This window comes from Octopus bimaculoides, chromosome 2 (genome assembly GCF_046866305.1).
Source record: "Octopus bimaculoides isolate indiv1 chromosome 2, ASM4686630v1, whole genome shotgun sequence".
NCBI lineage: Eukaryota > Metazoa > Mollusca > Cephalopoda > Octopoda > Octopodidae > Octopus > Octopus bimaculoides.
The window spans coordinates 71,200,106-71,226,230 of NC_142929.1; the positions used below are offsets into that span (position 1 = coordinate 71,200,106).

Genomic DNA, 26,125 nt, shown 5'->3' on the forward strand with positions numbered 1-26,125 from the left:
AGGGATTATCCTGCTATGTATAATCAGGGTAGCGCAAAAAGTTGTTTTGCACAAGCATTTGTATAGCCAATTAGATGGATGGAATTTATGTACGCTTAATAATGTTACGCAAAACAGCCTTCAGACTTTCCCTATTAATTTCATCGTCTTTTGAATTATGAACATATTTACATCATAAGGGTTTTTTCGTTGTAAGGTTTTCTTTTTTAGTTGATTTTCAGCTAGCAAAACTTATCGTAGATGGCGTAATAAGTGACACCCGGACAACGTCGGGTTATGCTGCAAGTGAATAATAGATTTTGTGTGTGAATGCGAAATAAAAGTTTTTAATGGTTGTTATTTTTACACTGGGATAAGCATTCACATAAAACGCTTAGAAAGCTTTTGTTGGGTTAAACATCCTCAACAAATAGCATGGGAAAATTTTTAATTTAAAAAGGCATTACTGTGTGTGTAATTCCGTGCGTGTGTGTGTGTTTACTTGTTTGTATTTATGTGTATATATGTATGTTTAATTATATATGTATATATAAGGGTGTATACTTGTATATATATATATATATATATATATATATATATATATATATATATATACAAATATATATATGTATATCTATATGTATATATATATATATATATATATATATATATATATATATATATATACACAGATATATATATATACATATATATATATATATATATATATATATATATATATATATATATATATATATATATATATATATATATATATATATATATATATATATATATATATATATATATAAAAGATAAACAAGAATGAAAAAACTACACAAGGCTTGTGTTATATGGTTAAAGTATATATTTAAATCGTTATGTTAGAAAAATGTTATAAAATTTTGAGTATAGAAAGAAACAGTATTTGGAGAAATAACCGGTTTCGTATTTTCTTTTCAAATTTCTCTTCCTGTATCGTAACATGTCTTCGCTCCGGTATGTTACGATACAGGAAGAGAAATTTGAAAAGAAAATACGAAACCGGTTATTTCTCCAAATACTGTTTCTTTCTATACTCAAAATTTTATAACATTTTTCTAACATAACGATTTAAATATATACTTTAACCATGTAACACAAGCCTTCTGTAGTTTTTTCACTCTTGTTTATCTTTTATACATCCAACCACGTGCTTTCACATACCAACTTTCTCACCTATATATATATATATATATATATATATATTAAATATTTACATACGTGCGTGTAGGAAAGTAACTAAGATAACCAGACAACAGTAACAACAATGTAACGAACTGACAAATCTCTTTACGAACCAACAATCAATATTCCTTGTGAATTAACCAACCGACACCTTTCAACTTCACTGCGAACTAACACGAACTTCACTCGACTCCGAACTCTGAACTTCACTCGGGTCGTTATTATTTATTATTTACTTGGACCAGTCTATCTCTCGTAACTCTCATCACAACATCTCCCCTTTTGAGATTTCGACAACTGTGAGAAAGTAGAATTTCTTTTCTTTTTTTCTTTCCAGCACCTCTCCCTCTTTTATTTTTGTTTTAGCTGTTTTAGATGTTGCTTATAGTTCAGGCCTTCCGCCGCTAGAAATCACTTGATGCAACCATCAGGCATCAGTGTGCCGGCCAGTGTCATCTAGTGAATTCGTACTCCCACGTGGTGCGTCTTTGTTTTACAGTGCTTCTTCTCTGTTCGTCGATATTTGCGATGGCTGAAACGAAGGAACAGCGTGCTTCCGTGTAATTTTGTTTACTGCTGAGGGAAATGGCGGCCGAAACAGTTGTCATGCTTCAAGCAGCTTACAAGATTGCTGCTATGAGCAAAACACAAGTTTACGAGTAGTTTTCACGCTTTAAGAATGGTTACTTGTCGATTGAAGACCGACCTCGTTCAGGACGACCTCCCGAACGAATGAAAACATCATGAAAATGCATGAGCTTATCTTGGAGGACCGTCGCCGAACAATTGACGAACTTGTTGATATGATTGGTGTGTCCTGGAGCTCCTGCCAATGAATTTTGAGCGAGGAATTCCGAATGAAAAGAGCTGCAGCAAAATTTGTGCCTCGCTTGCTCACGAAAGATCAAAAGCAGTTACAACTGAATGCGTAACGCCGCTTACCCACCTTCCCTATTCACCCGATCTTGCTCCCTGCGGCGTTTTTTGTTCCCCCGAATGAAAACAGGTCTTAAAGGAAAACGTTTTTCAGATCAAAAAAACAACGGAGGTATTAAAAGGCCACCTTCGCAAGAGTTCAGGACTACTCTGAAGAGTGGAAAACAGGTCTGGACCGATGCATTACTTCAAATGGAGTATGCTTTGAAATGAATAAAATAATATTGCAAAATTCTGTTTCCTTTTGGGTACCTCCACTGTCTGTTAAAGTCTGTCATACCGGCCATGACGAAGGGAAATAGCCCTGAAACTCGAGTCGCCTTTATATATATATATTTATATTTATATATTTATATATTTGATCCTTTATATTGAACACTCAATATTTCATCTACATTCAATACTTTCTTTCATGGTGCCATCCATTTTTATTTTGTTTTATTTTATATTGTATATTGTATATCATATTATATATTGTATATTCCATATTCTATACCCCACATTAGTTCTGCAGGAATATAAATAAAACATAAAAAACAGACAGTGTTGGAACTCTTTTAAGCAAAATAATATATTCCTCTATACACAATCATACAAAAAACCCCACCTTTTTTGTATTTATTTTTACTCGCATATATATATATATATATATATATATATATATATATATATATATATATATATATATATATATATATATATATATATATATATGTATATATATATGTATATATATATGTATATGTATATATATATATATATATATATATATATATATATATATATATTTATATATATATATATATATATATATATATATATATATATATATATATATATATATATATATATATATATATATATATATATATATATATATATATATATATATATATATATATATATATATATATATATATATATATATATATATATATATATATATATATATATATATATATATATATATATATATATATATATATATATATATATATATATATATATATATATATATATATATATATATACTAAGGCGTGGCTGTGTGGTAAGTAACTTGTTTACGAACTACATGGTTCCAGGTTCAGTCCCACTGCGTGGCACCTTTGGCAGTGTCTTCTACTATAACCTCGGGCCGACCAAAGCCTTGTGAAGCTACAGTGCGACTAAAGTGTCGAGAGTATCGTGCAGTATCGATTAATAATAAATGAAAATATATATACTCGTGTTTTTAGTTTTATTTTCCTGTTTGTGTCATCAAACACACACACACACACACACACACACACACACACACACACACACACACACACACACACACACACACACATATAGTAAGCGGTTATTTGGTATATATATATATATATATATAGGTTCAAAAACGGAAAAAGATAAAAAAACAACAACAAAAAACAACAAAGTGAGGACGTGATACAGATTGTGTTACTAGACGCTCGGGAAAGGAAAGAAAGAAAGTCCAAAGAAGGGAAAAACGGAGGACGAAAAAATCGCCGCCGATATCCACGAGCAGATGCTGCTCTGTTAACAAATCCGAAGACTTCCCAGACGCAAATCCACAATCTTGCGTGTTTGACGGATATATTAATATATATATTGGGTCATCCCATGCATAATGCAGTTTTTTATACTTCTTATATTTTTCAAAATTAAGATAAACAATGCTCATGTTTAATCTAAAATATACTCCCCTTCATTTTCTACAATGCTCATCCGTCTATCTGGTATACTTGCAAGGCCCCTCTTCCAAAATTCACATGTCCGTGACGAAAAATACTCCTCCAGTACTGTTCTGACCTCGTCTACAGAATTCATATTTTTTCCGTCCAAATAATTTTGAAGACTGCGGAATAAATGATAATCAGATGGGGCAATATGGTGGGTGGGGCATCGTTTCCCATTCAAACTGCTCCAGCCTTTGGAGTGTCATCTTCGCTGTATGTGGCCGAGCATTCTCCTGAAGGAAGAACACCTTTTGTCTTGAAAATAAAGATGGTCGTTTTTATTCTAGCGCTGACTTAAGCCGCTCAAGCTGCTCGCAGTAGATCTCCTTTGTTATCGTTTGGTTTAGGTTTAAAAGTTCAAAGTGGACTAAACCTTTCACATCCCACCAAACAGATAACAACACCTTACGTGGGCGAAGACCTTCTTTAGCCTAGGGTGCTGGTGTTTCTCCTTTTCTTACTCACTATCTTCGGCGCTTGATATTTTTATAGAGAACCTATTTCTTGTCACCAGTCACTATTCGGTCCAAAAATGCTTCATTCCTGAGACGTGACAGCAAAGAAAAGTACACATTCGTGCTCTGTGTGCGATTAGACTCGGAAAGTTTGTAAGGAACCCACTGACCCAATTTGCTGAGTTTTTCGATGGCACGCAGGTGTCAACGAATGGTGGAATGACCAAATCGAAGCTGTTTTGCTAGTTCCTTAATAGTTACGATGGGTTTTGTTCCACCAGGGTTTGCAGGACGTCCCCGTCGAGCTCTACAGATCTTCCAAGACGAGGCTCGTCTTCTAGGCTGTAGTTTCCAGCTTGGAATTTCTGGAACCACCATTGACACTGGCTTACGCTTATTGTCCGAACCCCATGTACTGTATTAATATTCCTCGCATTTTCTGTTGCGTTGTTGCCTTTATTGAACTCATAAAGCCAAATATACGGAATATGCTCCTCTGTCACTTCCATTATAGCTTTGAAAAAATAACTGTTAAAATCGAACTGCACTCTTCAAAACTTACACTAAGAATAAATACAAGGTAAAATTACTATCTGCTTTTGTAGCAAGTTGATGCAGGTAGTTCATCTCGTCTCCCTCCGACTTTTAGTTCATGCAATTGAAAAACCACATAATTTAGGGGATGGCTCTCTCTCTCTCTCTCTCTCTATCTATCTATATATATATATATATATATATATATATATATATATATATATATATATATATATACATACATACATACATGTATGTGTGTGTGTGTGTGTGTGTGTGTGTGTGTGTGTGTAGGTAATTATGCGGATAAACAAATTAGATATATTAAATGTATTAAATATATTAAATATGTTAAATATAATAGTTCGGGTATGAAATACAAAATATGTATACATGCAAAACGAGAGAAAGCAATAAGGTGGAGACTTCAAATGATGAATTTTTAAGTATGAATATATAGATATTTATATCAATAAGTCCAACTTATACAAAGTGAAAACGACGGATTGCTGAAAGTTCCTGGCTTCGGGTAAAAGAAAATACAGGAGGATCAATTATGATTTTATTCAACTTATTCTCCTCTCAGATTCACACACTTATTGCAACGGCCCTTCAGTTTTTCTAAACCCTGTAAAAGAACTCGGAGGGTTGGACCTCTAGCCAGGCCTTTCGCGATATCCTTAAAGCCAGGAACTTTTCAGTGCCACTTCGTATACTCCCTTCAGAATGTAACCCCCCTGGAATCTCCCTGTTCGCTTTCCTGCGACTTGGTGACCCGTAACAGTTTAAAAGAAACATTAAAGGAATCAAGCTCAGCACTCTCGAGGGCCTGCAAAGATCATGAACCCTGTCCCTTCTTCTAGACTCAGCAAGTAAAATAAACAAAAATAAAATAAAACAAAATAAACAGTCCTGAGCATACAATATATATATGAAGTGTTGGTCACGATTGGAATGCCTTTGGTCACGATTGGAATACCTTTGGTCACAGAACTGCTCTATCAAGGTTTACCTGGGTCTAAACCACTACAACGTCACTATGAGCAAAAGACAAAGGCAGTATATGGTCTCTCGATCTGCTAGAAATAGTAGTCAAATTTCCTCCCAGATAAAATTAAGAAAAAGGGGAAGCACACTACGTTATAGTCACACTTTATGGTCATGACAGGAACGTCTTTGACCATATTCCCACTCGGTCAAGGATGAGCTGGGCCTAAAATAATAATTAAAAAAAACAGTATTACTTCACTATGTCTCATTATGTTAATTACATAAACACAAAACAAAATATTTCAAGGTTGTCACTCCTCTCAGTGTTTCATTTATCGATGGAAAATAAACTATGCAACAATCAGAACAACAACAAGTACGAAAATAACAACAGCAACAACAACAACGACTGTAAAAGGAAAATAACAACAACAATAACAACAACAACACCAGCAATAACAACAGTAGTAATAACGACTACAACAACTTTCACCAACAATAAACGGAAATGCCAAAGTCTCTGGCCAGCTATAAAATCTCAAATGAAGGTGTTTGACTTTAAAAATAAAACACATCTCAGGTTTGACGGCGGTGAAACAAAATGCTATCCATTCTATATTCAGCCATTCGTTTCTTTTGACTTCCACTGAGTCATTGAGTAATCCAATTAAGTGCATGGAATTAGTCAAAACTCATCCCATCCTGATTTCAAATCCCTATGTGCGGAGGATCGTGTGCGCGCTCGTTTTCTCTCTGTCTGTCTCTCACATACATTTATACGTATCTTCGTATATATACAGGTCTACGTATACATCTATCTACCTATCTATCTATCTATCTATCTATCTATCTATCTATCTATCTATCTATCTATCTATCTATCTATCTATCTATCTATCTATCTATCTATATATATATATATATATATATATATATATATATATATATATAATACAAATAATATGTGAGTATATGCATATATGCGTACATGTATGTACATACGTACTTCTACATGTATATATAGATGCATATCTGGGTACAGGACGTCACAAAAAAAAAAACGAGTACAAAATGAAAAACACAACATAGACAAAGCACGGAAAACAAACTTTTTTTCGGACAACGGTAGGAACACACAGGAAAACAGACAGGCCTCATAGAGAACATTTCCTTCATCAGCTGCCAATCTGGCCAGCCCCAAGGAAAAACTAAGCTAAGAACATTAGATTCCTTGGAAGAAAGCAGCGAAGGTATATATTCATATATAGGGGCCGACGTGGCTATATGGTAACAAGTTTGCTTCCCAACATGGTTCCGTGTTCAGTCCCACTGCATAGCACTTTAGGCAAGTATCTTCTACTATAGCCTCAGACCGACCAAAGCCTTGTGAGTGGATTTGGTAAACGGAAACTGAAAGAAGCCTGTCGTATACATATGAATGTATATCTGTGTGTGTGTGTGTGTGTGTGTGTGTGTGTGTGTGTGTGCGTGTGTCTTTGAGTTTGTGTTTGTCCCACCACTGCTACCGCTGGACAACCAGTGTTGGTATGTTCGTGTTCCCATAAGTTAGCGGTTTGGCAAAAGAGACCGATAGAATAAATGTCGGATTCAAAAAAGAATTACTGGGGTCAATTCATTCGACAAAAACATTCAAGGAGGTGCCCCAGTATGGCCACAGTCTAATGGTTGAAACAAGTAAAAGATGAAAGATATGTGTATGTATACACACACACACACACACACACACACACACACACACACACACACACACACACACACACACACACACGCATATATTATGTTACGTTAATATATAAACGTATCGGTGGTCATCTATTTATGAGGCATTAATACATACATACTTATATGCAGTTTATATGTATATACATAAACATGCTTGTATGCTTGAGTGTATGTATATATCTTTGTATGCATCTACGTATGTCTACATCTATGGTATGTACTTGCGTTCATTTGTTAGACAAGAGATAATATACGGGAAAGATAGGTTATACTAAGTACTGTGCACTCCTTCTGTTCACGAATAAATGAATAGTTAGATAAATAAATAAATAAATATATTTGTGTGTATACATCGATATATATATATATATATATATATATATATATATATATATATGTATGTATGTATGTATGTATGTATGTATGTATGTATGTATGTATGTGTGTATGTATGTATAAAAGCAGGTTATTTAGCTGCATTTCATTAAAGACCAGAGAAGCTGGGGGGCACATTTGACCTTTGCTTATTGTCCACTTTCTGCGGTCCCTCATGAACGATTCCGTTCAAAGCTAACATATATCAAACAACTGGGCTATATCTAATTGTGTTACATCGACGTAGATCAACACTGAGCTTCTCTTCAGCCGCAGAGCGTTATACTTCATGGATTAAGTCCTTTAAAACATCGATCATACCACAAACACAAACACACACTCACACGTACACATACATGTATGTGTACTTATATATGTACATGTTCAAAGCAATTAGCCACCTGCGCCAATCAAACTAGTCATATTTCATAATAACCCTTCTCACCCGGTCAAGTCCCAAATGCCATATTAATCAGATCAAGTAGAAATTACATTTTCTCTTCATTGGCCTGAGTGGCAGCAAGCTTCCGTTTTGGTTAGGATGCCACGTTAGTTCGGTTTTCACTTTGAGCCACTTCACTTTTACTGTTGTAGTAATTTTCTTCTTCAGCAGCACCTGAGATATCGTGTGTAGGCTGAGATAGCATGCTCGCCAGTTTGACAAGTGCTATGCACAAAACTTTCACCAGTTGGATATATATATATATATATATATATATATATATATATATATATATATATATATATATATATATATATATATATATATATATATATATATGGTCATATTGCCAGTTTAGCCAATAAAAACACACGCACTGTATATTTGGTGTTAATTTGCTTCAGCTTTATATTACATTAATCTTAATCTTATATATATATATATATATATATATATACCTACAAACATACATATGCATTATTCATATATGCACGTAAATATGTATATACATGTATGCCTGCACACACACACACACACACACATACAGAATCTAATGACGACTGGTTGGTCGAAACTTCGAAATCACTATCAAACTTTTCCTTGTAAGAATTATTATTATATATACACAAATATAATACATGTATGTAATATATGAGAGAATGCATGTTTGTGTGCATGGAAGTATGCATGTAGGTGTGTGTATATATGTACATATATTACATATATATATATATATATGTGTGTGTGTGTGTGTGTGTGTGTGTGTGTGTGTGTGTGTGTATTCACTATCTCACCATGTCTACTATTCTATCTCTCTTCATAGTAACAGCAACAGCACCACCACCACCAACAACAACAACAACTACAACACAATCACGATCACCAACAACAACAATGGACAATTACGATTCGAACGAGACAGAAGCTCATATTTCCGGAGACCCAGCCGCCATCGACTACGAGATCAACAGGGACCTTCTTTTCATGGGCAGAAAACACGCGGTTGATGACGACCACGTTAGTGGCTTATCCGGAAAACATTCGACGGAGATTCCCGAGAACGATGTCGGAGTTGTTGTTATGTTCGGCACACCGATCATCTCTCTGTATGTCGAAGGCAAAGAAAGACTGTGCTTGGCGCAGATCTCGAACACTCTGCTTCGTCAGTTCAGTTACAATGAAATCCACAATCGACGCGTAGCCCTGGGTATCACTTGCATGCAGTGCACCCCGATTCAACTGGAAATTCTCAGAAGACTTGGTGCCATGCCAGTGTCGTCTCGACGTTGTGGGTTGATAACCAGACGAGAAGCCGAACGTCTGGTAAAGTCATTCCTCGAAGACAACTCACCGCCGACACTACCAGACAATTTTTACTTCAAAGTTTACCATAAATGTGGCTGGGGATCTCAAGGACACTTCATTCCGACAAGGTATTGTTACCATTTTGGTTTTTCCCTCACGCCACATCCAAGTTAATTCTGTGTGCGTGTGTGTGTGTGTGTGTGTGTGTGCGTGCGCGCACGTATGCGTGCATGTGTCTGTGTGTGTGTATGTGTATGTGTTATGTATGTATGATTTTTCTTTGAGTTTTGTTTAAGTTCTTCAGAGAGTTGAAGCCGGTCGCTAACAAAGCGACAAGATTTTTTGAGTTGAGAGTTTCCGCTGTGCGTCGAGTTGATATGTATGTATGTATGTATGTATCCATGTACTTATGTACGTACGTATATGTATGTATGGATGCATGTACGTGTATGTGTGTGTTATTGATATGTATGTATGTATACACTTACGTACGTATGTGGATATGTCCATATATATATATATGTGTGTGTGTGTGTGTGTATGTATACATACATCCACATATATATATATATATATATATATATATATATATATATGGGTAGAAATGTATATATGAATTTTTTGTATGGTGTATCTATGTATGTATGTGTAAGTATGAGTGTGTGTGTGCATCTGTGAGTATTTATGTATATGTGTATGTATGTGTGTATATATATGTGTATGTGTGGAGAGAGAGAGAGAGAGAGAGAGAGAGAGAGAGAGAGAGAGAGAGAGAGAGAGATGGAGGAGAGAAAGAAAGAGACAGACAGAAATAACACACTTTCCTCATTTTTTGTGTTCTTCATATCTTTTTTTCATGTTTGTCTTTTTCATTTCCTTTCTTCTTTTCTTTTGATAATTTTTTTTTTTTTTTGTTTTCCTTTCTGTCATTCTTTTCATTTTATTGATATATATTTATTCCTTTCTTTACGCTTTTTTTTCAAAAATTTATTTTATCTATATTTTGAATTAACTAATTGAATTAATTCTTAATTACTTAATTAGATTACGCTCGTTCTTTTTCTTTTGTTCTTGGTTCTGTTTTATTCTTTCTCTTTTTCTTCCCTCCATATTTATTTATATCCCAACGGGCTGGCATCATTCGAAAAACTACAACAATGCGAGAAAGCGCATTGTGACCAGCGGTGTATAACGTCATCCGATAGTATGGTCGCTGTAGTAATACAGTGATATCTATGTAGTTATGTATTTTATTTTTATTTATTTGAATAACTATATCCCATTTAACACTGCTTCAATTAATTAATTTCAATCAATATCATTCATCTTCTTTCGCGCCGAGTTCAAACCCAGTCGAGGTCAACTTTGCGTTTCATCGTAAAGTAACAGCGAAATAACGGAGTTGATTAAATCTACAAACAAGATCTCCTGAAATTTGCGGCCTTTTTGCCACTACCTGAAATCAATATAATTGATCCCATGTCTTATAACTGTTAAATATACTCGATAGTCCCGAGACAGACCGCTGGTGGTTTTCCTGCTCGGGAAGAATGAACAATGAGACAGCTGTTCCCCAGCATGGTCATAGCTAATTGTCTGTAATCAGCAGAAAAGTAATTGATACATTCGTGGAAATAAATTAAAAGCAAAATACATTGGCTGCTAATTGAAATCAAATCAAACAGTTGTATACAGTTGGCTTCCAAACATACTATATCTTGTGGATGCTATGTAGGGCAATGAAGATGAACAAGTTGATATAACGTCGGTCTTAATATAATTTTAGGTGCATTTATTTTTTATGATTCTGGATTCAAATTCTGCTATAGCCGCCTTTACATTTAATTAATATGTAGTTCGGAAGAGGTCTTTCATTGACACATGAACTGAACCAGGACAAATGTGGCCCTTCAGCTCTCTAGCTGCTTATGTAAGAGAAGGTAACTCCATATATACTTTGCATCCTGATAATTACTGGCCTCGTAACATTTGTTGCACCAGACCAATACAAATTTGAAGGACGAAAGAGTGGGTCTGGTTCTGCACAAACCATGCCCACAATAATTATATTCATCGTGTAGGTTGTACAGCTAAAACACAAACACCAACGCCAACCTCACGCTTTCTTCATTAGCCCAGAGGTGATAGGGAAAGAGGAGACGGGAGACAGATAGAGGATGCTACAGGAAATCTTCAGTTTTGACTTTGCACACATATAGCCATAGGATGATGGGGAGATGTGGATTTTGCACCATTTTAAGGGGACAGAACAGATCTCATTAGGTGCAGCTGTTGAACCCTCGTTTGTCGAAGCGACGAGAGTCTACTAGTCATGAAACAGTATTTCTAGAAGTTTGGAATCTTTTCCATCGTCTATAAAGTAGTGTTAAGTTCCTAGTTGATTACATTCATCTTATTTACTAGTCGTGCCGCCAATTTCCGGTTATACCATTAGTTTGAAAAATGAGGGGGCTCCCTTAGTTTGACTTATCTTTACAATACTACTTGTTGACGAAGGTTTCGGTAATTATCTTGCGACCATTGAAACTTCGGAGATGTTTTTATACATGTTCTTTCTATGATTGAAGTATTGCCTAGCATTACAATATTTTGTAGATATCCAAACTACTCTTCTTTGGTTTAAAGTAAAATCGTAATTTATCCTGTTTTTTTTATCAAATTGTTTATATTTTTATTCCGTTGCAGATACAACAGCTCCCGAGCAAAGTGCATCAAGTGCATCTATTGCAATGTGTTTTTCTCCCCAAACAAATTTATATTCCATTTTCATCGTCTGCCAAATACGGTGTACAGACATGCCGACGCTGCAAACTTCAATTCTTGGCGCAAACATCTTCACTTGGCTGAGCCTCTCCCCTCAGAAGATATTATTCATGCTTGGGAAGACGTCAAAGCCATGTTCAATGGGGGTAGCCGCAAGAGACTTGGCGGCACTCTGCAATTGGACCCGAAGACAAAGAGTAAAGACGTAGGTTTTGTTCCTTACTCCCAAAAAGAGAATTCTGGAGATGTCGACGTTCCTATATCGCTGGCCGAAAGGTTTCACACGGCTCCTTCTTATCCTGTAAACCCTGTATACAACACAGCTGCTTCTTCACTATTAACAAGGACCCACCCCGCTTTCCCTAAACCACGTGTTCCGACAAGTTATGGAGACTTCTTCAGGTCTCTAAGTGCCCCTTATAGCATGTGGTGGATGAAATATGCACCGCTATCGGCTGGTTACAATATCAATCAGCTTCCAAGGCCTCCCTTGGAAATACCTGGAATGTCTCAACCGTGGTTACCAAATTTAAAAAACATCCCAGACCTCAACATATCACCGGATGTCAATAGCAAAACGCCTTTGAAATATAACCCCTGTGACTATGGAGACCAGTGGAACTGGTACGGACTGATGCCGAACCATTTCCAAACCCAGCACGCAGCAAACTCTTTCGACAGGCCCGACTTAGAAAGCAATATCTGCAGTATGAAAAAACACTACGATGATGAAATAAACGTGACCAGCAACACATGCAAACACCAACCTAGTCACAGTAATAACAGTAACAATAGTAATAACAGCAACAGTAGTAGTAGCAGCAGCAGCAATGCTCCAAACACAGACGATAGAAAAATACTGTCAGTCCACCATGATGACTTGAATAGCGATAACTGTTCGTATTTCGATGAGAATGAAACAGAAGTATCGAGTCCGAAATATTCCAGAAGAGATTCTGATCATGTGAATATTCGGTCATCGTTTTCTCCGGTAGGTGAACCGGCACAACATTTAACCAATCAGAAGGAACCCAAAAAAGACGCATTTACCTTAAAGGTGAGATATATTTTTCATATATTTTGAAGTAAAGCATTCACGTTGGATAGCTAGCACAGAACCAAACTAATTAATGCAGTCACTTACTTACACATACACACACACACTTACACACACACGCACACACACCCTATGTGTGTGTATATATATATATATATATGTGTGTGTGTGTGTGTGTGTGTGTGTGTGTGTGTGTGTGTGTGTATGTATGTATGTATGTATATATGCATATATATATATATATATATATATATATATATATATATATATATATATATATATATATATATATATATATATTTCGTATGTGTATTTCGTGTGCAAGATTCTTGATGTGGATACGTGTGTTGAAAGAAATACAATTAAACCTTGGGAGAGGCATTATGCCGGTAATAAACACACGCACTGGTTCAGTCCTTTATTAATTTATATAGTTTTTTGTTAAATTATTTCATTGCACTCTTGCAATCTCTTCAGTAACTTGTCTCTCCACTTCCATTTATTTTGAATATATTCAAAATAAATGGAAGTGGAGAGACAAGTTACTGAAGAGATTGCAAGAGTGCAATGAAATAATTTAACAAAAAACTATATAAATTAATAAAGGACTGAACCAGTGCGTGTGTTTATTACCGGCATAATGCCTCTCCCAAGGTTTAATTGTATATATATATATATATATATATATATATATATATATATATATATACATACATATATATATATATATATATATATATATATATATATATATATATATATATATATATATATATATATATATATATATATATGTATGTGTGTATGTATTCATGCGTATCAAAGGGTTTTTTAACCCAGTATTTACTCGCTATTATTTGTAACTTTATCTGCTTCGAGACCTACCGTTCCAAGCAGAATTATTGTACATATACATATATGTATAGTTTAATGTTCCGTTAAGGTAAGATCAACAAGAAAGTAATCCACCCAGTGAGAGGTAAATATCATTTAATGTACACAGTATAAAGACACGCGCTATTAATAGTTTCTTGCTGTGGAAACATGTGTCTAGGCAGGTTTTATAACACGCTAGACACGTGTTTCCACAGCAAGAAGCTATTAGTAGCTCGTATCTTTATACTGTGTATATTAAATGACATATATCTGCATACACGCGCACGCGCAAAGATATAAAATATATGCATGTATGCATGTATATGTGTGTGTATATATCTATGCATATAGATACATAGGTACAAATATACATACAAACGCACGCACACGCACGCACGCACATATATATACATATATATATATAGTTATGTACACACACACACACACACACTCACATATATATATATATATATAGCATGATCAAAACATATAAAAATAATTTTGACCATACTATACTGATGATCGAAAGTTACATATTGTTGTAATAATCGTGAAATCGTTCGATATATATGTGTGTGTGTGTGTGTGTTTTTATGTGTGTGTTTGTTTGTGTGTGTGGATTTATATATATATATATCGTTGCTATTATGTTAAACTGTCGTATGTACAAATTTGGCCAAATGCGTTTTTTTCTCAATATCTATTTTTGCGTGCAATAGCCGGTTCTTTTGGTCAAACTATGGTATCTCCAGCTGCTTCAGATGCGAAGATATCAAAAATTGTCAAAGTGTAGTACAACGGTTTTGCTATAGAATGGTGGAACTATTTTTTTCATTTTCTCACAAACCAACGTTTTGGGCATGCGACACTTTTGCATAATAGCAACGATATATATATATATAAATTTGTATGTGTGTGTGTATGTGTGTGTGTGTGTGGTAATTTTTTTTTCCTTTGCATCACACCCTTTTTTTTAAAGCCAAACATTATTTCATCTCATAAAATTTAAATAATTTATTTATATATCTTACACTGTTGTATTTTGTTTGTGTCAGTTATAGTAGACGTTTTATACACACGCATTATTAGAATGTTGGTCCTTATTCTTTGTTAGCGTTCACAGTATCAAAACGGTTTGTTGTGCAGTATCAGTTTACTTCATCTCCATCATTATCATACTTCATTTCTTATTTATAGACACCACCAATTTTCTTATGATCAGGGACAACACTCCTATTCCATTTCTTTAAAAGGTGTGTTGTCACTTGAACTAATGTCAGTGCATTACTAGTACTATTTCATAAACCCTAATGGGAAAGCAAGGGAAAGCAATGAAACTAAATTCTAGTATTTTACCCTTTCTGCCAGCTGACCCCACTTCACAAGTATGTTCCACCGCAAGACCCTTTATATAGTCGCTTGACCATCAAGAAATAGTAACCGAATTCCCTCGTATAATTCACTACTGTTTTAAGAAGGATGACACATTGGCAGTGTAATCTAAGATATAAATAAAAATGGGATGGTCACGACTGGACATCTCTGATCATATATATGCTTAATTAGTGTTGATTTTGGGTTATATAACAGTTGTTGATACTATACTTTGGTAATATTGATTTCAAATTTTGGCACCAGGCCAGCAATTTCGGAGCAGGGGTAAGTCGATTACATGGACCACAGTACTCAACTGGTACCTATCGACCCTGAAAATATGAAAGGCAAAGTCGACCTCGGCGAAATTTGAACTCAAAACGTGAAGACAGACGAAATGCCGCTAAGCATTTTGCCTGGCGTGCTAACGGTTCTGTCAGCTCGGTAATAATAAGCGCCAAAATAAAATAAAAATATGATTTCACTAGTTCATGTTTATATAAACAGTTTATCTGAATATTAAAGTTCAACATTTATTTTAACAAACGAATACCAATCAAACCGTTTTAAAAAGTGAGTGAATATAAAATGGTTATTGGTTAGATACCACCGCGTGGCTCTGATTCACGTTTCACTTTCTTGAAAACTCTTTCAGAAAAGGCTTATGGACTCTTACAATCTACAGGAAATCTCTATCCCTCTGTGCCTTCCTCTTCTTCCCATCTTTTTCCTTTCCCCTCTCTTTTTTTCTTGTATATTTATTTAAAAGCACCAGAAATCAAATTTATCGATGTAGTAATACGAACACCTTTCTTGATTGTAGTCAAACATATTGGCAACAGATGAAGAGTCGCTTTCGGGTGAGTAACATATTGTTTATTGAACTTACTGTTTTCATTATGAAGTTATAAGACGTTCTATGAGGTTCATTTAAATGATAATGGTTTCACCTGGCGGAAACAGTGTAACCACATATTCATATGAAATGGAACTAAAACGACTTAACTAATCTATATTCCACACATTCGTATAACAGAGAGATAAAACAATTAATTAAATTATCCCAGTCCATGACTGCTATTTTTTTTATCGAGTTCTGAAGGAACGGAAAACAAAGGTGACAAAACTATATATTATAAAGCCTTATTTGGAACAGAGTTCTGATATTAGTGTCTTCCACCATATATGAATATAACAAGGATTTCTCACATTTATAAAAGGGCACACATATCCAAGGAATGGTTATAATCAGTTACGAACATGATCCCTTGTTATATCTTGGGGCTTTTCTTTCAAAACAATACAAACATCCTATTTAGAACAGAAATAAATACGTTTTCATATGCGATTTTTCTTTAGACTCCATTAACAGTCGTTAAACGACGAATATAAAGCGTTGTCAAATTTGGGTTTTCTTAAAAAAAAAAAAAAAGAATCCAATTTTCTTATAGACCAAAAGTAAATACATTTTTATATGTTCCTCTAGACTTCATTGATAACTGCTCTCAGTTACATATACTATCTTTGGTTAAATTTGGATTTTTTTTTCTATCAAAAAAAAAAAAAAATCCAAATTTCCTTTTTAGAACGAAACTGGGTAATGTTTTACGATACAGTGTTGTTTTAGACTTCATTAACTACAGTCGGCTGCAAATGATCAAATTTGAGTTTTCTTTTAAAAAATCCAAAATTCTTATACAGATCAAGATTGAATGCATTTTCTTAAAGGATATTTCTTTAAAGTATAACATATATATTGCTTTTGGTAGCAGTTTCATAAGTTTCAGGAACTATTGTGTAACTACAATCATAAGACTAGTTTCAACTGGACTGAATTCATGGCAATCAAAATCTCCTCATTAGGCAACTCATAAAATTAACCTCCAATAAACTGAATTAATATTAAAATTGATTCTCCGAGATATAAAACGTATAGATGTTGATGGTACTATAAAACATCCAATTAAGAATAGAGAGAAAGAGAGGTGAAACATTTTGATTCACTTAATGTGAAGATGTTTTATTTTTATTTTTTTCATTGATTCTGTTTCTAGATGGCGAATTAGAGAAAATGATTCCTGAAAATATTCAACTTGAACAAATTTCGATAGGTAAACAACTACGTCAATCTATCTATCTATCTATCTATCTATCTATCTATCTATCTATCTATCTATCTATTCTCTCTCTATGTACATGTACATGTATATGTATATGTATATATATATATATATATATATATGTGTGTGTGTGTGTGTGTGTGTGTGTGTGTGTGTGTGTGTGTGTGTGTGTGTGTGTGTGTGTGTGTATGTGTGTGTGTGTGTGTGTGTGTGTGTGTGTATGTATATGTATATATATATATGTATATATATATGTATACATATGTATATATATATATATATGTACATACATATTATATGTGTGTGTATGTATGTATGTATGTATGTATGTATGTATGTATAATCGTTAATAGATGCGCTCAGCACGCGACAATTTTTGCCATTCTGGTTCCGACTATTATTGATACTCACATTAAATTCTCACTGTTGCGTGACCACGGAGGATCCTGTGCTGTCTGAGGTGGGCTATAACGTAAAGTAACGTAATATAAAGAGCATATCAATAATGAGAGTAAAGAACATGAGTTTCAACTTGGTACTTCATGTTACATATGTTTCAGTACTCGGTCACCCCATAGATGCAATCCTTAGATGCATCTCATAAGGTCAGCACGCATAATCAAAAACTTCTGTCTGGGGATGTGTTTGATTATGTATATTGCCTTATGAGATGCATCTACGGATTGCATCTATAGTGTGTTACGGAATACTGAAACATATGTAACATATGAAATAAAGGAATACCAAATTCAAGCTCACGTTCTTTTTCTCTCATTTATTCAAAACATTCTGTTGTTTAATTGTTTATTGTTCATTTGTACTGGGCAAATGTGAACTTCGTCATGTGCAAACATCTCGAAGTTTGTTCCTGATTAGAATTTATTACATTCCCCTTAGATGTAAAAATTTGGTAAACTTCTAAACCTAAGTCACATTTTCTAGTTCCAAGTCTGTATGGTTTTGCAGTACAAATTAATTCCCAATTGATAATATAGTCTTTGGTTCTGTCTTTAACAGACCAGATTAATTTACTAAGACTTGTTTAGAATCTTTTTTTAAATCTCAAATACCGTTATCCTGTTTACGTTTATGTGTAGTGAAAAACTGAGTCTATTTCATTCACGTTATTCTCACCCTTTTGATGCAAACCGAACGAAAGTATATTCTTTGTTTGTATATAACATACAAAGTGAAAGTGAACCAAAAGATGCTGATATGTAGATATATAATAGCAATGTAACTTTAGTATTACTTCTTAAAACAATTGTTATACATACACAAATGTGCCCCATCGACTTTTTTCCTCATGACTTCTAGAAAAATGGGTATTTTTTAATAAAATGTTCTACAAATACACTTCAGATGGTGTGGATTTCGATAGCATCAGAATTTGTAGTGAAAAAAACATATTTTCGTGGCAGCGGAGAGAAGAGTTTCAGAAAATTCACATAAGTTGACTTTGTCACTTCATAACTTCCGGAAAAAAAAGGGTATTTTTAATTGACGATTTCTTCAAATACTTTTCAGAATGTGTAAATTACGATTATATCAGTATTTAATATGGAAATTAAAATTCGTGGGATAGCACACACACATACTGGCGCACTTCACACTTTTTGGGAAAAATTAATTTCACAACAGCTTCCGATATATCTGAAACCTATTTGTAGAATTTTTTTTTAAATGTCTTTAAATGATATTGACTAAAAGTGACCTTGCAATTAAAACATTAAGGGCGCACCCAAAATACCAACAGGAAGTAAGAGAAAGTTGTGGTGAAAGAGTACAGCAGGGTTCGCCACCATCCCCTGCCGGAGCCTCGTGAAGCTTTTGGTGTTTTCGCTCAATAAACACTCACAACCCCCAAATTACTAGAAAACATTTCTCCAACACCAGACAACAAAGATCATGTCATCCATTGTAAGCCGTCAGACGACACTTAAATTACCAATCAAAACGAATTCTATAATGAATGTGTGTGTGTGCATGCGTGTGTGTGTGTATGTGGGTGTGTGCGTGTGTGTATGTGCATGCGTGTGTGTGTGTGTGAATGCGTGTGTTTATAAGATAAATTGAGATACAAAAATTGTATATTAAAATGTTAGTCGTGAGAAATGTTCAGAAGAAAGACAGTTGATCATGTAAAATATATATTATTATGTTGCTAAGTATTCAATCTACTTTAATTCCCCTCGGATGTACACAGGGGGATTAAACGCCATGATGAAACTTTTGTCTCGGCTCTCTTAATCGATAACCAAGACAAGAAGAAACAAATCTGATGTAAAAGGCGTGCTGAAATTTGATAACCGTATAACAAATCCACAGCTATATATCGAACATAATTTGTTATAAATTTATGTCTACCTCTGATAACAATTAATAAGTAACAGAATAAGAATTGTCGCTTGGTCTGGGTTCTTTTATTATTATTATTATTATTATTATTATTATTATTATTATTATTATTATTAGCAAACAAAAAAAAAAGAAGAGTGCCATTGTTATCAAGTGAACGATATTTCAATAGCTTGTGTGTCTTCCACAGGTTCAAAAGATAAACTTGTCGACCTACTTCATTTTTGTAATATTTATAGGATTGAGGTTACTCCTCCAGAAAGTATAGTAACCTCAATCCTATAGATATTATCGAAATGAAGTAGATTGACAAGTTTATTTTTTGAACCTGTGGAAGACACACGAGATGTTGAAATATCGTTCACTTGATAACAATGGCACTTTTCTTTTTTTTGCTTCTATACTTTCTGGAGGAGTAACCTCAATCCTATAAATATTATTATTATTATTATTATTATTATTATTATTATTATTATTATTATTATTATTATCATTATTATTATTATTATTATTATTATTATTATCATTATTATTATTATTACTATTATTGAGTGAGAGAGCAGTGCATGCCATCAAAGTGACACTGGGGCCCTCATGGCTTCTGATCTTAATTGATTGGAAGTGTTATCATATACATTGTTTTGTCTTGGTATAAAAAGATGGGCTACAGCAAATATTCTGCTTAATACCACAGATTTGCTTGTCACTTGTTTGACCTTAACCAGTTGAGCATGTCCCTTGGTGGCTGATGATATGTGCATCTCTGATCATGAGCAGAAGTAGTGGGGGAACAGCATAGCCATGTGTTGAGAGGAATTCTTTGGGGTTTGAATTATTCACCTTTGGAAACATGGGTGTTTTGCTCAACATCCTTAAACAAACCTTATTCAGGGACCTTTTGAGCGGGATGGGCTACTCGACCTGAAGAAAATTCTAACTGGGCCCCACCTGCGAGGTCATGCGCTGTTTGTCTTGATATGAGATCACCATGTCGCGCACATATGGTTGTGATGCATGTGCCTGGTGTACCCTTATCAGACGGGTAGTCATGATGGGTATAATGAGCTTCGTATATTTTACCCCAGTGTCACTTTGATGTCACATGCATCACAACCGTATGTGCGCGACATAGTGATCTCATATCAAGAAAGATAAACAGCGTATGACCTTGCAGGTGGGGCCCAGTTACAATTTCCTTCAAGTCGAATAGCCCATCCTGCTCAAATGGTCCTTGAATAAGGGTTGTTTAAGGATGCTGAACGAAACACCCATATTTCCAGAGGTGAATTATTCAAACTCCAAAGAATTCCTCTCAACACATGGCTATGATGCTCTCCCACTACTTCTACTCGTGATCAGAGATGCACATCTCGTCAGCCACCAAGGGACATGCTCAACTGGTTAAGTTATTATTATTATTATTATTATTATTATTATTATTATTATTATTATTATTGAGGCGGCGCGCTGGCAGAATCGTCAGCACGCTGAACGAAATGCTTAGTGGTATTTCGCCCGTCGCTACGTTCTGCGTTCAAATTCCGCCGAGGTCGACTTTGCCTTTCATTCTTTCCGGATCGATAAAATAGGTAGCAGTTGAACACTAGGGTCAATGTAATCGACTCATCTCCTCCTCCCAAAGTTGCTGCCCTTGTGGAAAAATTTGAAACTATTATTATTGTTGTTGTTGTTGTTGTTATCGTATTTGAATTGACAACTGGAATGTAAACTGATATAAGTAATATATAAACTAACGTCAAGTTGTACTTTTTGATATCGGTATTATAAAATTAATATTTCTAATAAGATGTGTATTATGTTATAGATCAGCAGTATATATCGATTTCTAGCATTGGCACAAAGTCATAAATTTGATTTTGTCATGGTGGGGTTGTTAAGTGGAGAAAGACGCAGTTAGTTAAATTTACCCTTGTACATGACTGGTACTTAGTTCATCGGACCATGAGGGGTGAAATCCACCACAAGGTCCAATTCTTGTGGTGTGGAGGCTTGTATGCCTGAACAACCTTGAGGGCTATGTAATAGAAGCGCAAATTCCTGATAGGACCTTCTATGCTGAACAGATCAAAGGATAGAGGCCAGACTAATATGAACACTCTCTTTCCATAGGTAAAAATGGTTTTGCGAATGACCAACACCCTTACCTAGAAAGAAAAAAAAAGCAAAGTTACGAAACATCTATGACGGTTCAAAACTTACAAGACCTGGGGAAGGGAAATAACCTTGAGTTGAGAACAATGGAGAAAAGTTATCGATGATCTCCACTCTATAAGAAGTGAAGGACTTAAATATGTATGAGGGATGAAATACCATATCAGCACTGGTGTGAATTGACCCCTGAACTATGTCTCTCTATCAATTCTGCTATGTCTTGCGATGTATACTATAAACTAATTTTAGTTTTATAACGTATTATAAAATGTAAATAAAGCAAGGACCTAGGTAGGATCGTTCAATTGTCGGATCATACGTTGCAGCATTTCTTCCGGATATTTTCTGATTTCAAATGCTGCTGAAGTTAACTTTACCTTTCATCTCGCTGAAGTTGATACCATCGACACCAATCATGTACTGAAGTAAATGGAATTGACTAACCCATCCCTTCAAAACTGCTGGCCTTGAGCCAGAATCAGAAACTATAACTGAATACAAAGGCAGAGAACTGCCAGAATTATTAGCCCGCCGTGCAAAATGCTTAGCGGCATTTCGTCGATCTTTTCGACTTGAGTTCAAATTACACCGAGTTGACTTTGTCTTTCATCCTTTCGGGGTCGATAAAATAAATACCAGTTGATTACTGGGGTCGATGTAATCGACTAGCTCTCCCCCGCCCGCAAATTTCAGGCCTTTTGCCTATAGTAGAAAGGATCATTTAAAACAATCCTTTCCAAATGACAAGTCAGTGTGACTTGCAAAAAACACACAACCTTATGATTATAACTCAAAAGCTAAATACAGAGATAAGGAAAAACACTCATGATGAAGAAAAAATACAAACATGGATAGCAATCTCCCCTCGTCAGTTGTTAACTGGAGGTCATAGCGATTTCGGCAGCTTTTATGAAATATATATACATGTATAGCGATATAAATAACCACTTGTTTGAACTCAATACACATATACTTTAGAGTAAAGCGCCAGGAGATTACCGACCATATCAATTAATGAATGACAAAAGAACAGGAGTCACGTAATGACATTCATGAGCTTACAGCTGTTTCTGCTACAAGAAGCACTGCTCTCAGAACTAAGTGCTTCTGTAACATATTACATCTTTCTTGAAGTCATTAAAATATATGATATAATCATTTATATATCCTAATTCAGTTACCAAATTCTTTATTTTTATGTGTAATCTAAAACTTTGTAGTTTAGAGTTTCCTGTTGAAGAATAAATCTCATACATTTGCTTGTCTTTTTTATCCTTTAGATAATCTGAGAAAAATGTTAACCAAAGCCAAGAAACTTCGAAAAAGGGCAGAAAAGGACAAGAAAAAAATTCAAGGTAACTACATGTAATAATAAACTTATTGGTTATTTTCTTTTTACTAGACATTAATCCCTTTCTAGAATCAGTAGGGGATTAATGACGCCTTTAAAAATTTCCTAATTTGTTTCATCCAAATTAGAGGGTTCATATATAAAAAGAGAAATTAATTTGATATTACAGCGGATGTTCTTTGTTCACTGTGTTTGAAAATAATCAGAAACATATTGTAGAAAAATTTGAATTATGTTTTCTCGTATAACAATATATAATATATACTCAGTCATATATATATATATATGTATATATATATATATATATATATATATATATATACGTCTGTATACGTATGTGTGTATGTGTACAAACACACACACACACACACATAGACATATATATATACATGTGTTTGTATGTGAGTTTGTGTGTGTGTATTTATCGCTGAATTTATGTATGTATCTCAGTCATCAGCTTCGTCTGACATTCTGACGAATCCAACAATCAGTTTAACTTCGATGTCACTGTCAAATTTTTCCCTGTCAACATAAATGTGACCCTTTAATTAAAAGTACAAAAAGGATATATATATATATATATGATATTAATATTTTGATAAACCCTCGAGAAACACTGATGAGATCAATTAGTTATATTAGGTGAAATCAATTAATAAGAACAAAAAGAAAATATTGTATTTCGTTGCGTATTTCGGGAAAGATTCTCCTGATCAAATATAGGAAATAATATAATCCATGAGTTCGAAAAAAAGTTTATCGGCAGACTACTGTATTATATCATATCATATATATGTATACATGTATTAGAAAAGGATTACACACACACACACACACACACACACACACACACACACACACACACACACACACACACAAGTAATCCTTTTCTTTTTCTCTACAACAGAGTCATTAGACGAACAAAACATGAAGCATGGTGAATTCAGAGAGAAAATGATAAAAGAATCAGAAAACATCAAAGGTTAATACATTTCATCGTTCCCTTTCGTATGTATATATGTATATACGTGTGGAAGTCGTACATCTTCCAGAAATCAATTTCAAAATCTGTAAGACACCTGAAATATCCCCCCCCCCTTTTTTTTTGGTTAACTCCATCAAGGACGTTACAACTGATAGTTTTATCTGTCAGTATCTTACCTGTAAATATTATATTAATAAATGATATACATTTGTAGCGATTTGGCCTTCATTTATACTAGCTAAAGGCCTGTGTATTAAATATTCTAAAACAGAAAAAAGATGGGATAGTTAAAAAGGACGAAAGACAAATTCGACCTTGGCGGAATTTGAACTTAGAACGTAAAGGCGGACGCACCCGGCGTGCTAAAGATTCTTCCAGCTTGCCGTCTTAATAATAATATCGATGGTGACAATGATGATGATGATAAAGAGGGAAAGGTGAATGACAGTAAGATATCATTCTTAAATTTCATATTTCTTTTTATTTACAGCTGAATATACAACAATGATCCAAGAGGAACGCAGTACAAGTATTGTTATGGAAGAAAAATTGAAAGGTAATCAGACTAACGAAACATATTCCGCAAATTTGAATGAGATATGAATATTAGATAAAAACAATAAAAGTGTCTTCTGAAATTCAGACAAAATATCAGTCTTTCGGCTGTCAAACTAGTGTCAGCCAACAGCCATAACGAGAGAATAACTTGTACAGCTTAGTAGCTTGCTTGCATTTCATGTAGGTGTAAAAAAATAAGTAAATAAATGCGCCCTTTTTAAAGCCTAGCCAGGCCCATGGGCGCAGTTTCCCGGTTTCAATGGCGTATGTTTTCCCCAGCCGGACAGGATGTCAGTCCATCGCAGCGTTACTCATTTTTGCCAGCTGAGTGAACTGGAGCAACGTGAAAATGAAGTGTTTTGCTCAAGAACACAACGCGTCGCCTGGTCCGGAATCGAAACAGCAATCTTACGATCAAGGTGCTGACGCCCTAACCACTAGGCCACGCGCCTCCATTCATGTAGGTGTAGTGCAGATTATTACATATAAAGGAGAATTGTGTAAATGACAAGTATGCATTATAGTACAGAGCTTACGGAGCTGTGTTTGAAGCAATTTTCTGTAACAATAATGAATAAGAGCGAAAGAAGCCAGCATCCCATTGAATTATTCTACAAGTTTAATTGTGACTTCTATGGACAAAGGACGCGTAATTCTAATTCTCTTTCTTTTCTTTCCTTTCTTTTCTCGTTTTTATTCACCCTTTGTCTTCTGGTTCTACTTTTTGCATCACTCTTCTAGTTTTTCTTGCGGTTTCGCAT

The 26,125-nt window shown here is 34.6% G+C and overlaps 1 protein-coding gene across 2 annotated transcripts in view; it reads left to right on the forward strand.

Annotated features, from left to right (window-relative positions):
* Positions 1-26,125, forward strand: part of LOC106875330 (uncharacterized) — a 104,886-nt gene that overhangs the window by 73,933 nt on the left and 4,828 nt on the right. The window contains exons 2-8 of one of the 2 annotated variants that reach the window (XM_089346982.1): positions 9,248-9,857; positions 12,436-13,570; positions 16,644-16,680; positions 17,875-17,931; positions 23,751-23,825; positions 24,729-24,803; positions 25,297-25,362. In XM_089346982.1, the coding sequence (XP_089203108.1) occupies positions 9,319-9,857; positions 12,436-13,570; positions 16,644-16,680; positions 17,875-17,931; positions 23,751-23,825; positions 24,729-24,803; positions 25,297-25,362 (1,984 nt within the window). In that variant the 5' untranslated portion in view covers positions 9,248-9,318. The remainder of the gene's footprint in view (positions 1-9,247; positions 9,858-12,435; positions 13,571-16,643; positions 16,681-17,874; positions 17,932-23,750; positions 23,826-24,728; positions 24,804-25,296; positions 25,363-26,125) is intronic. The other variant, XM_014923420.3, reaches the window with a different exon arrangement.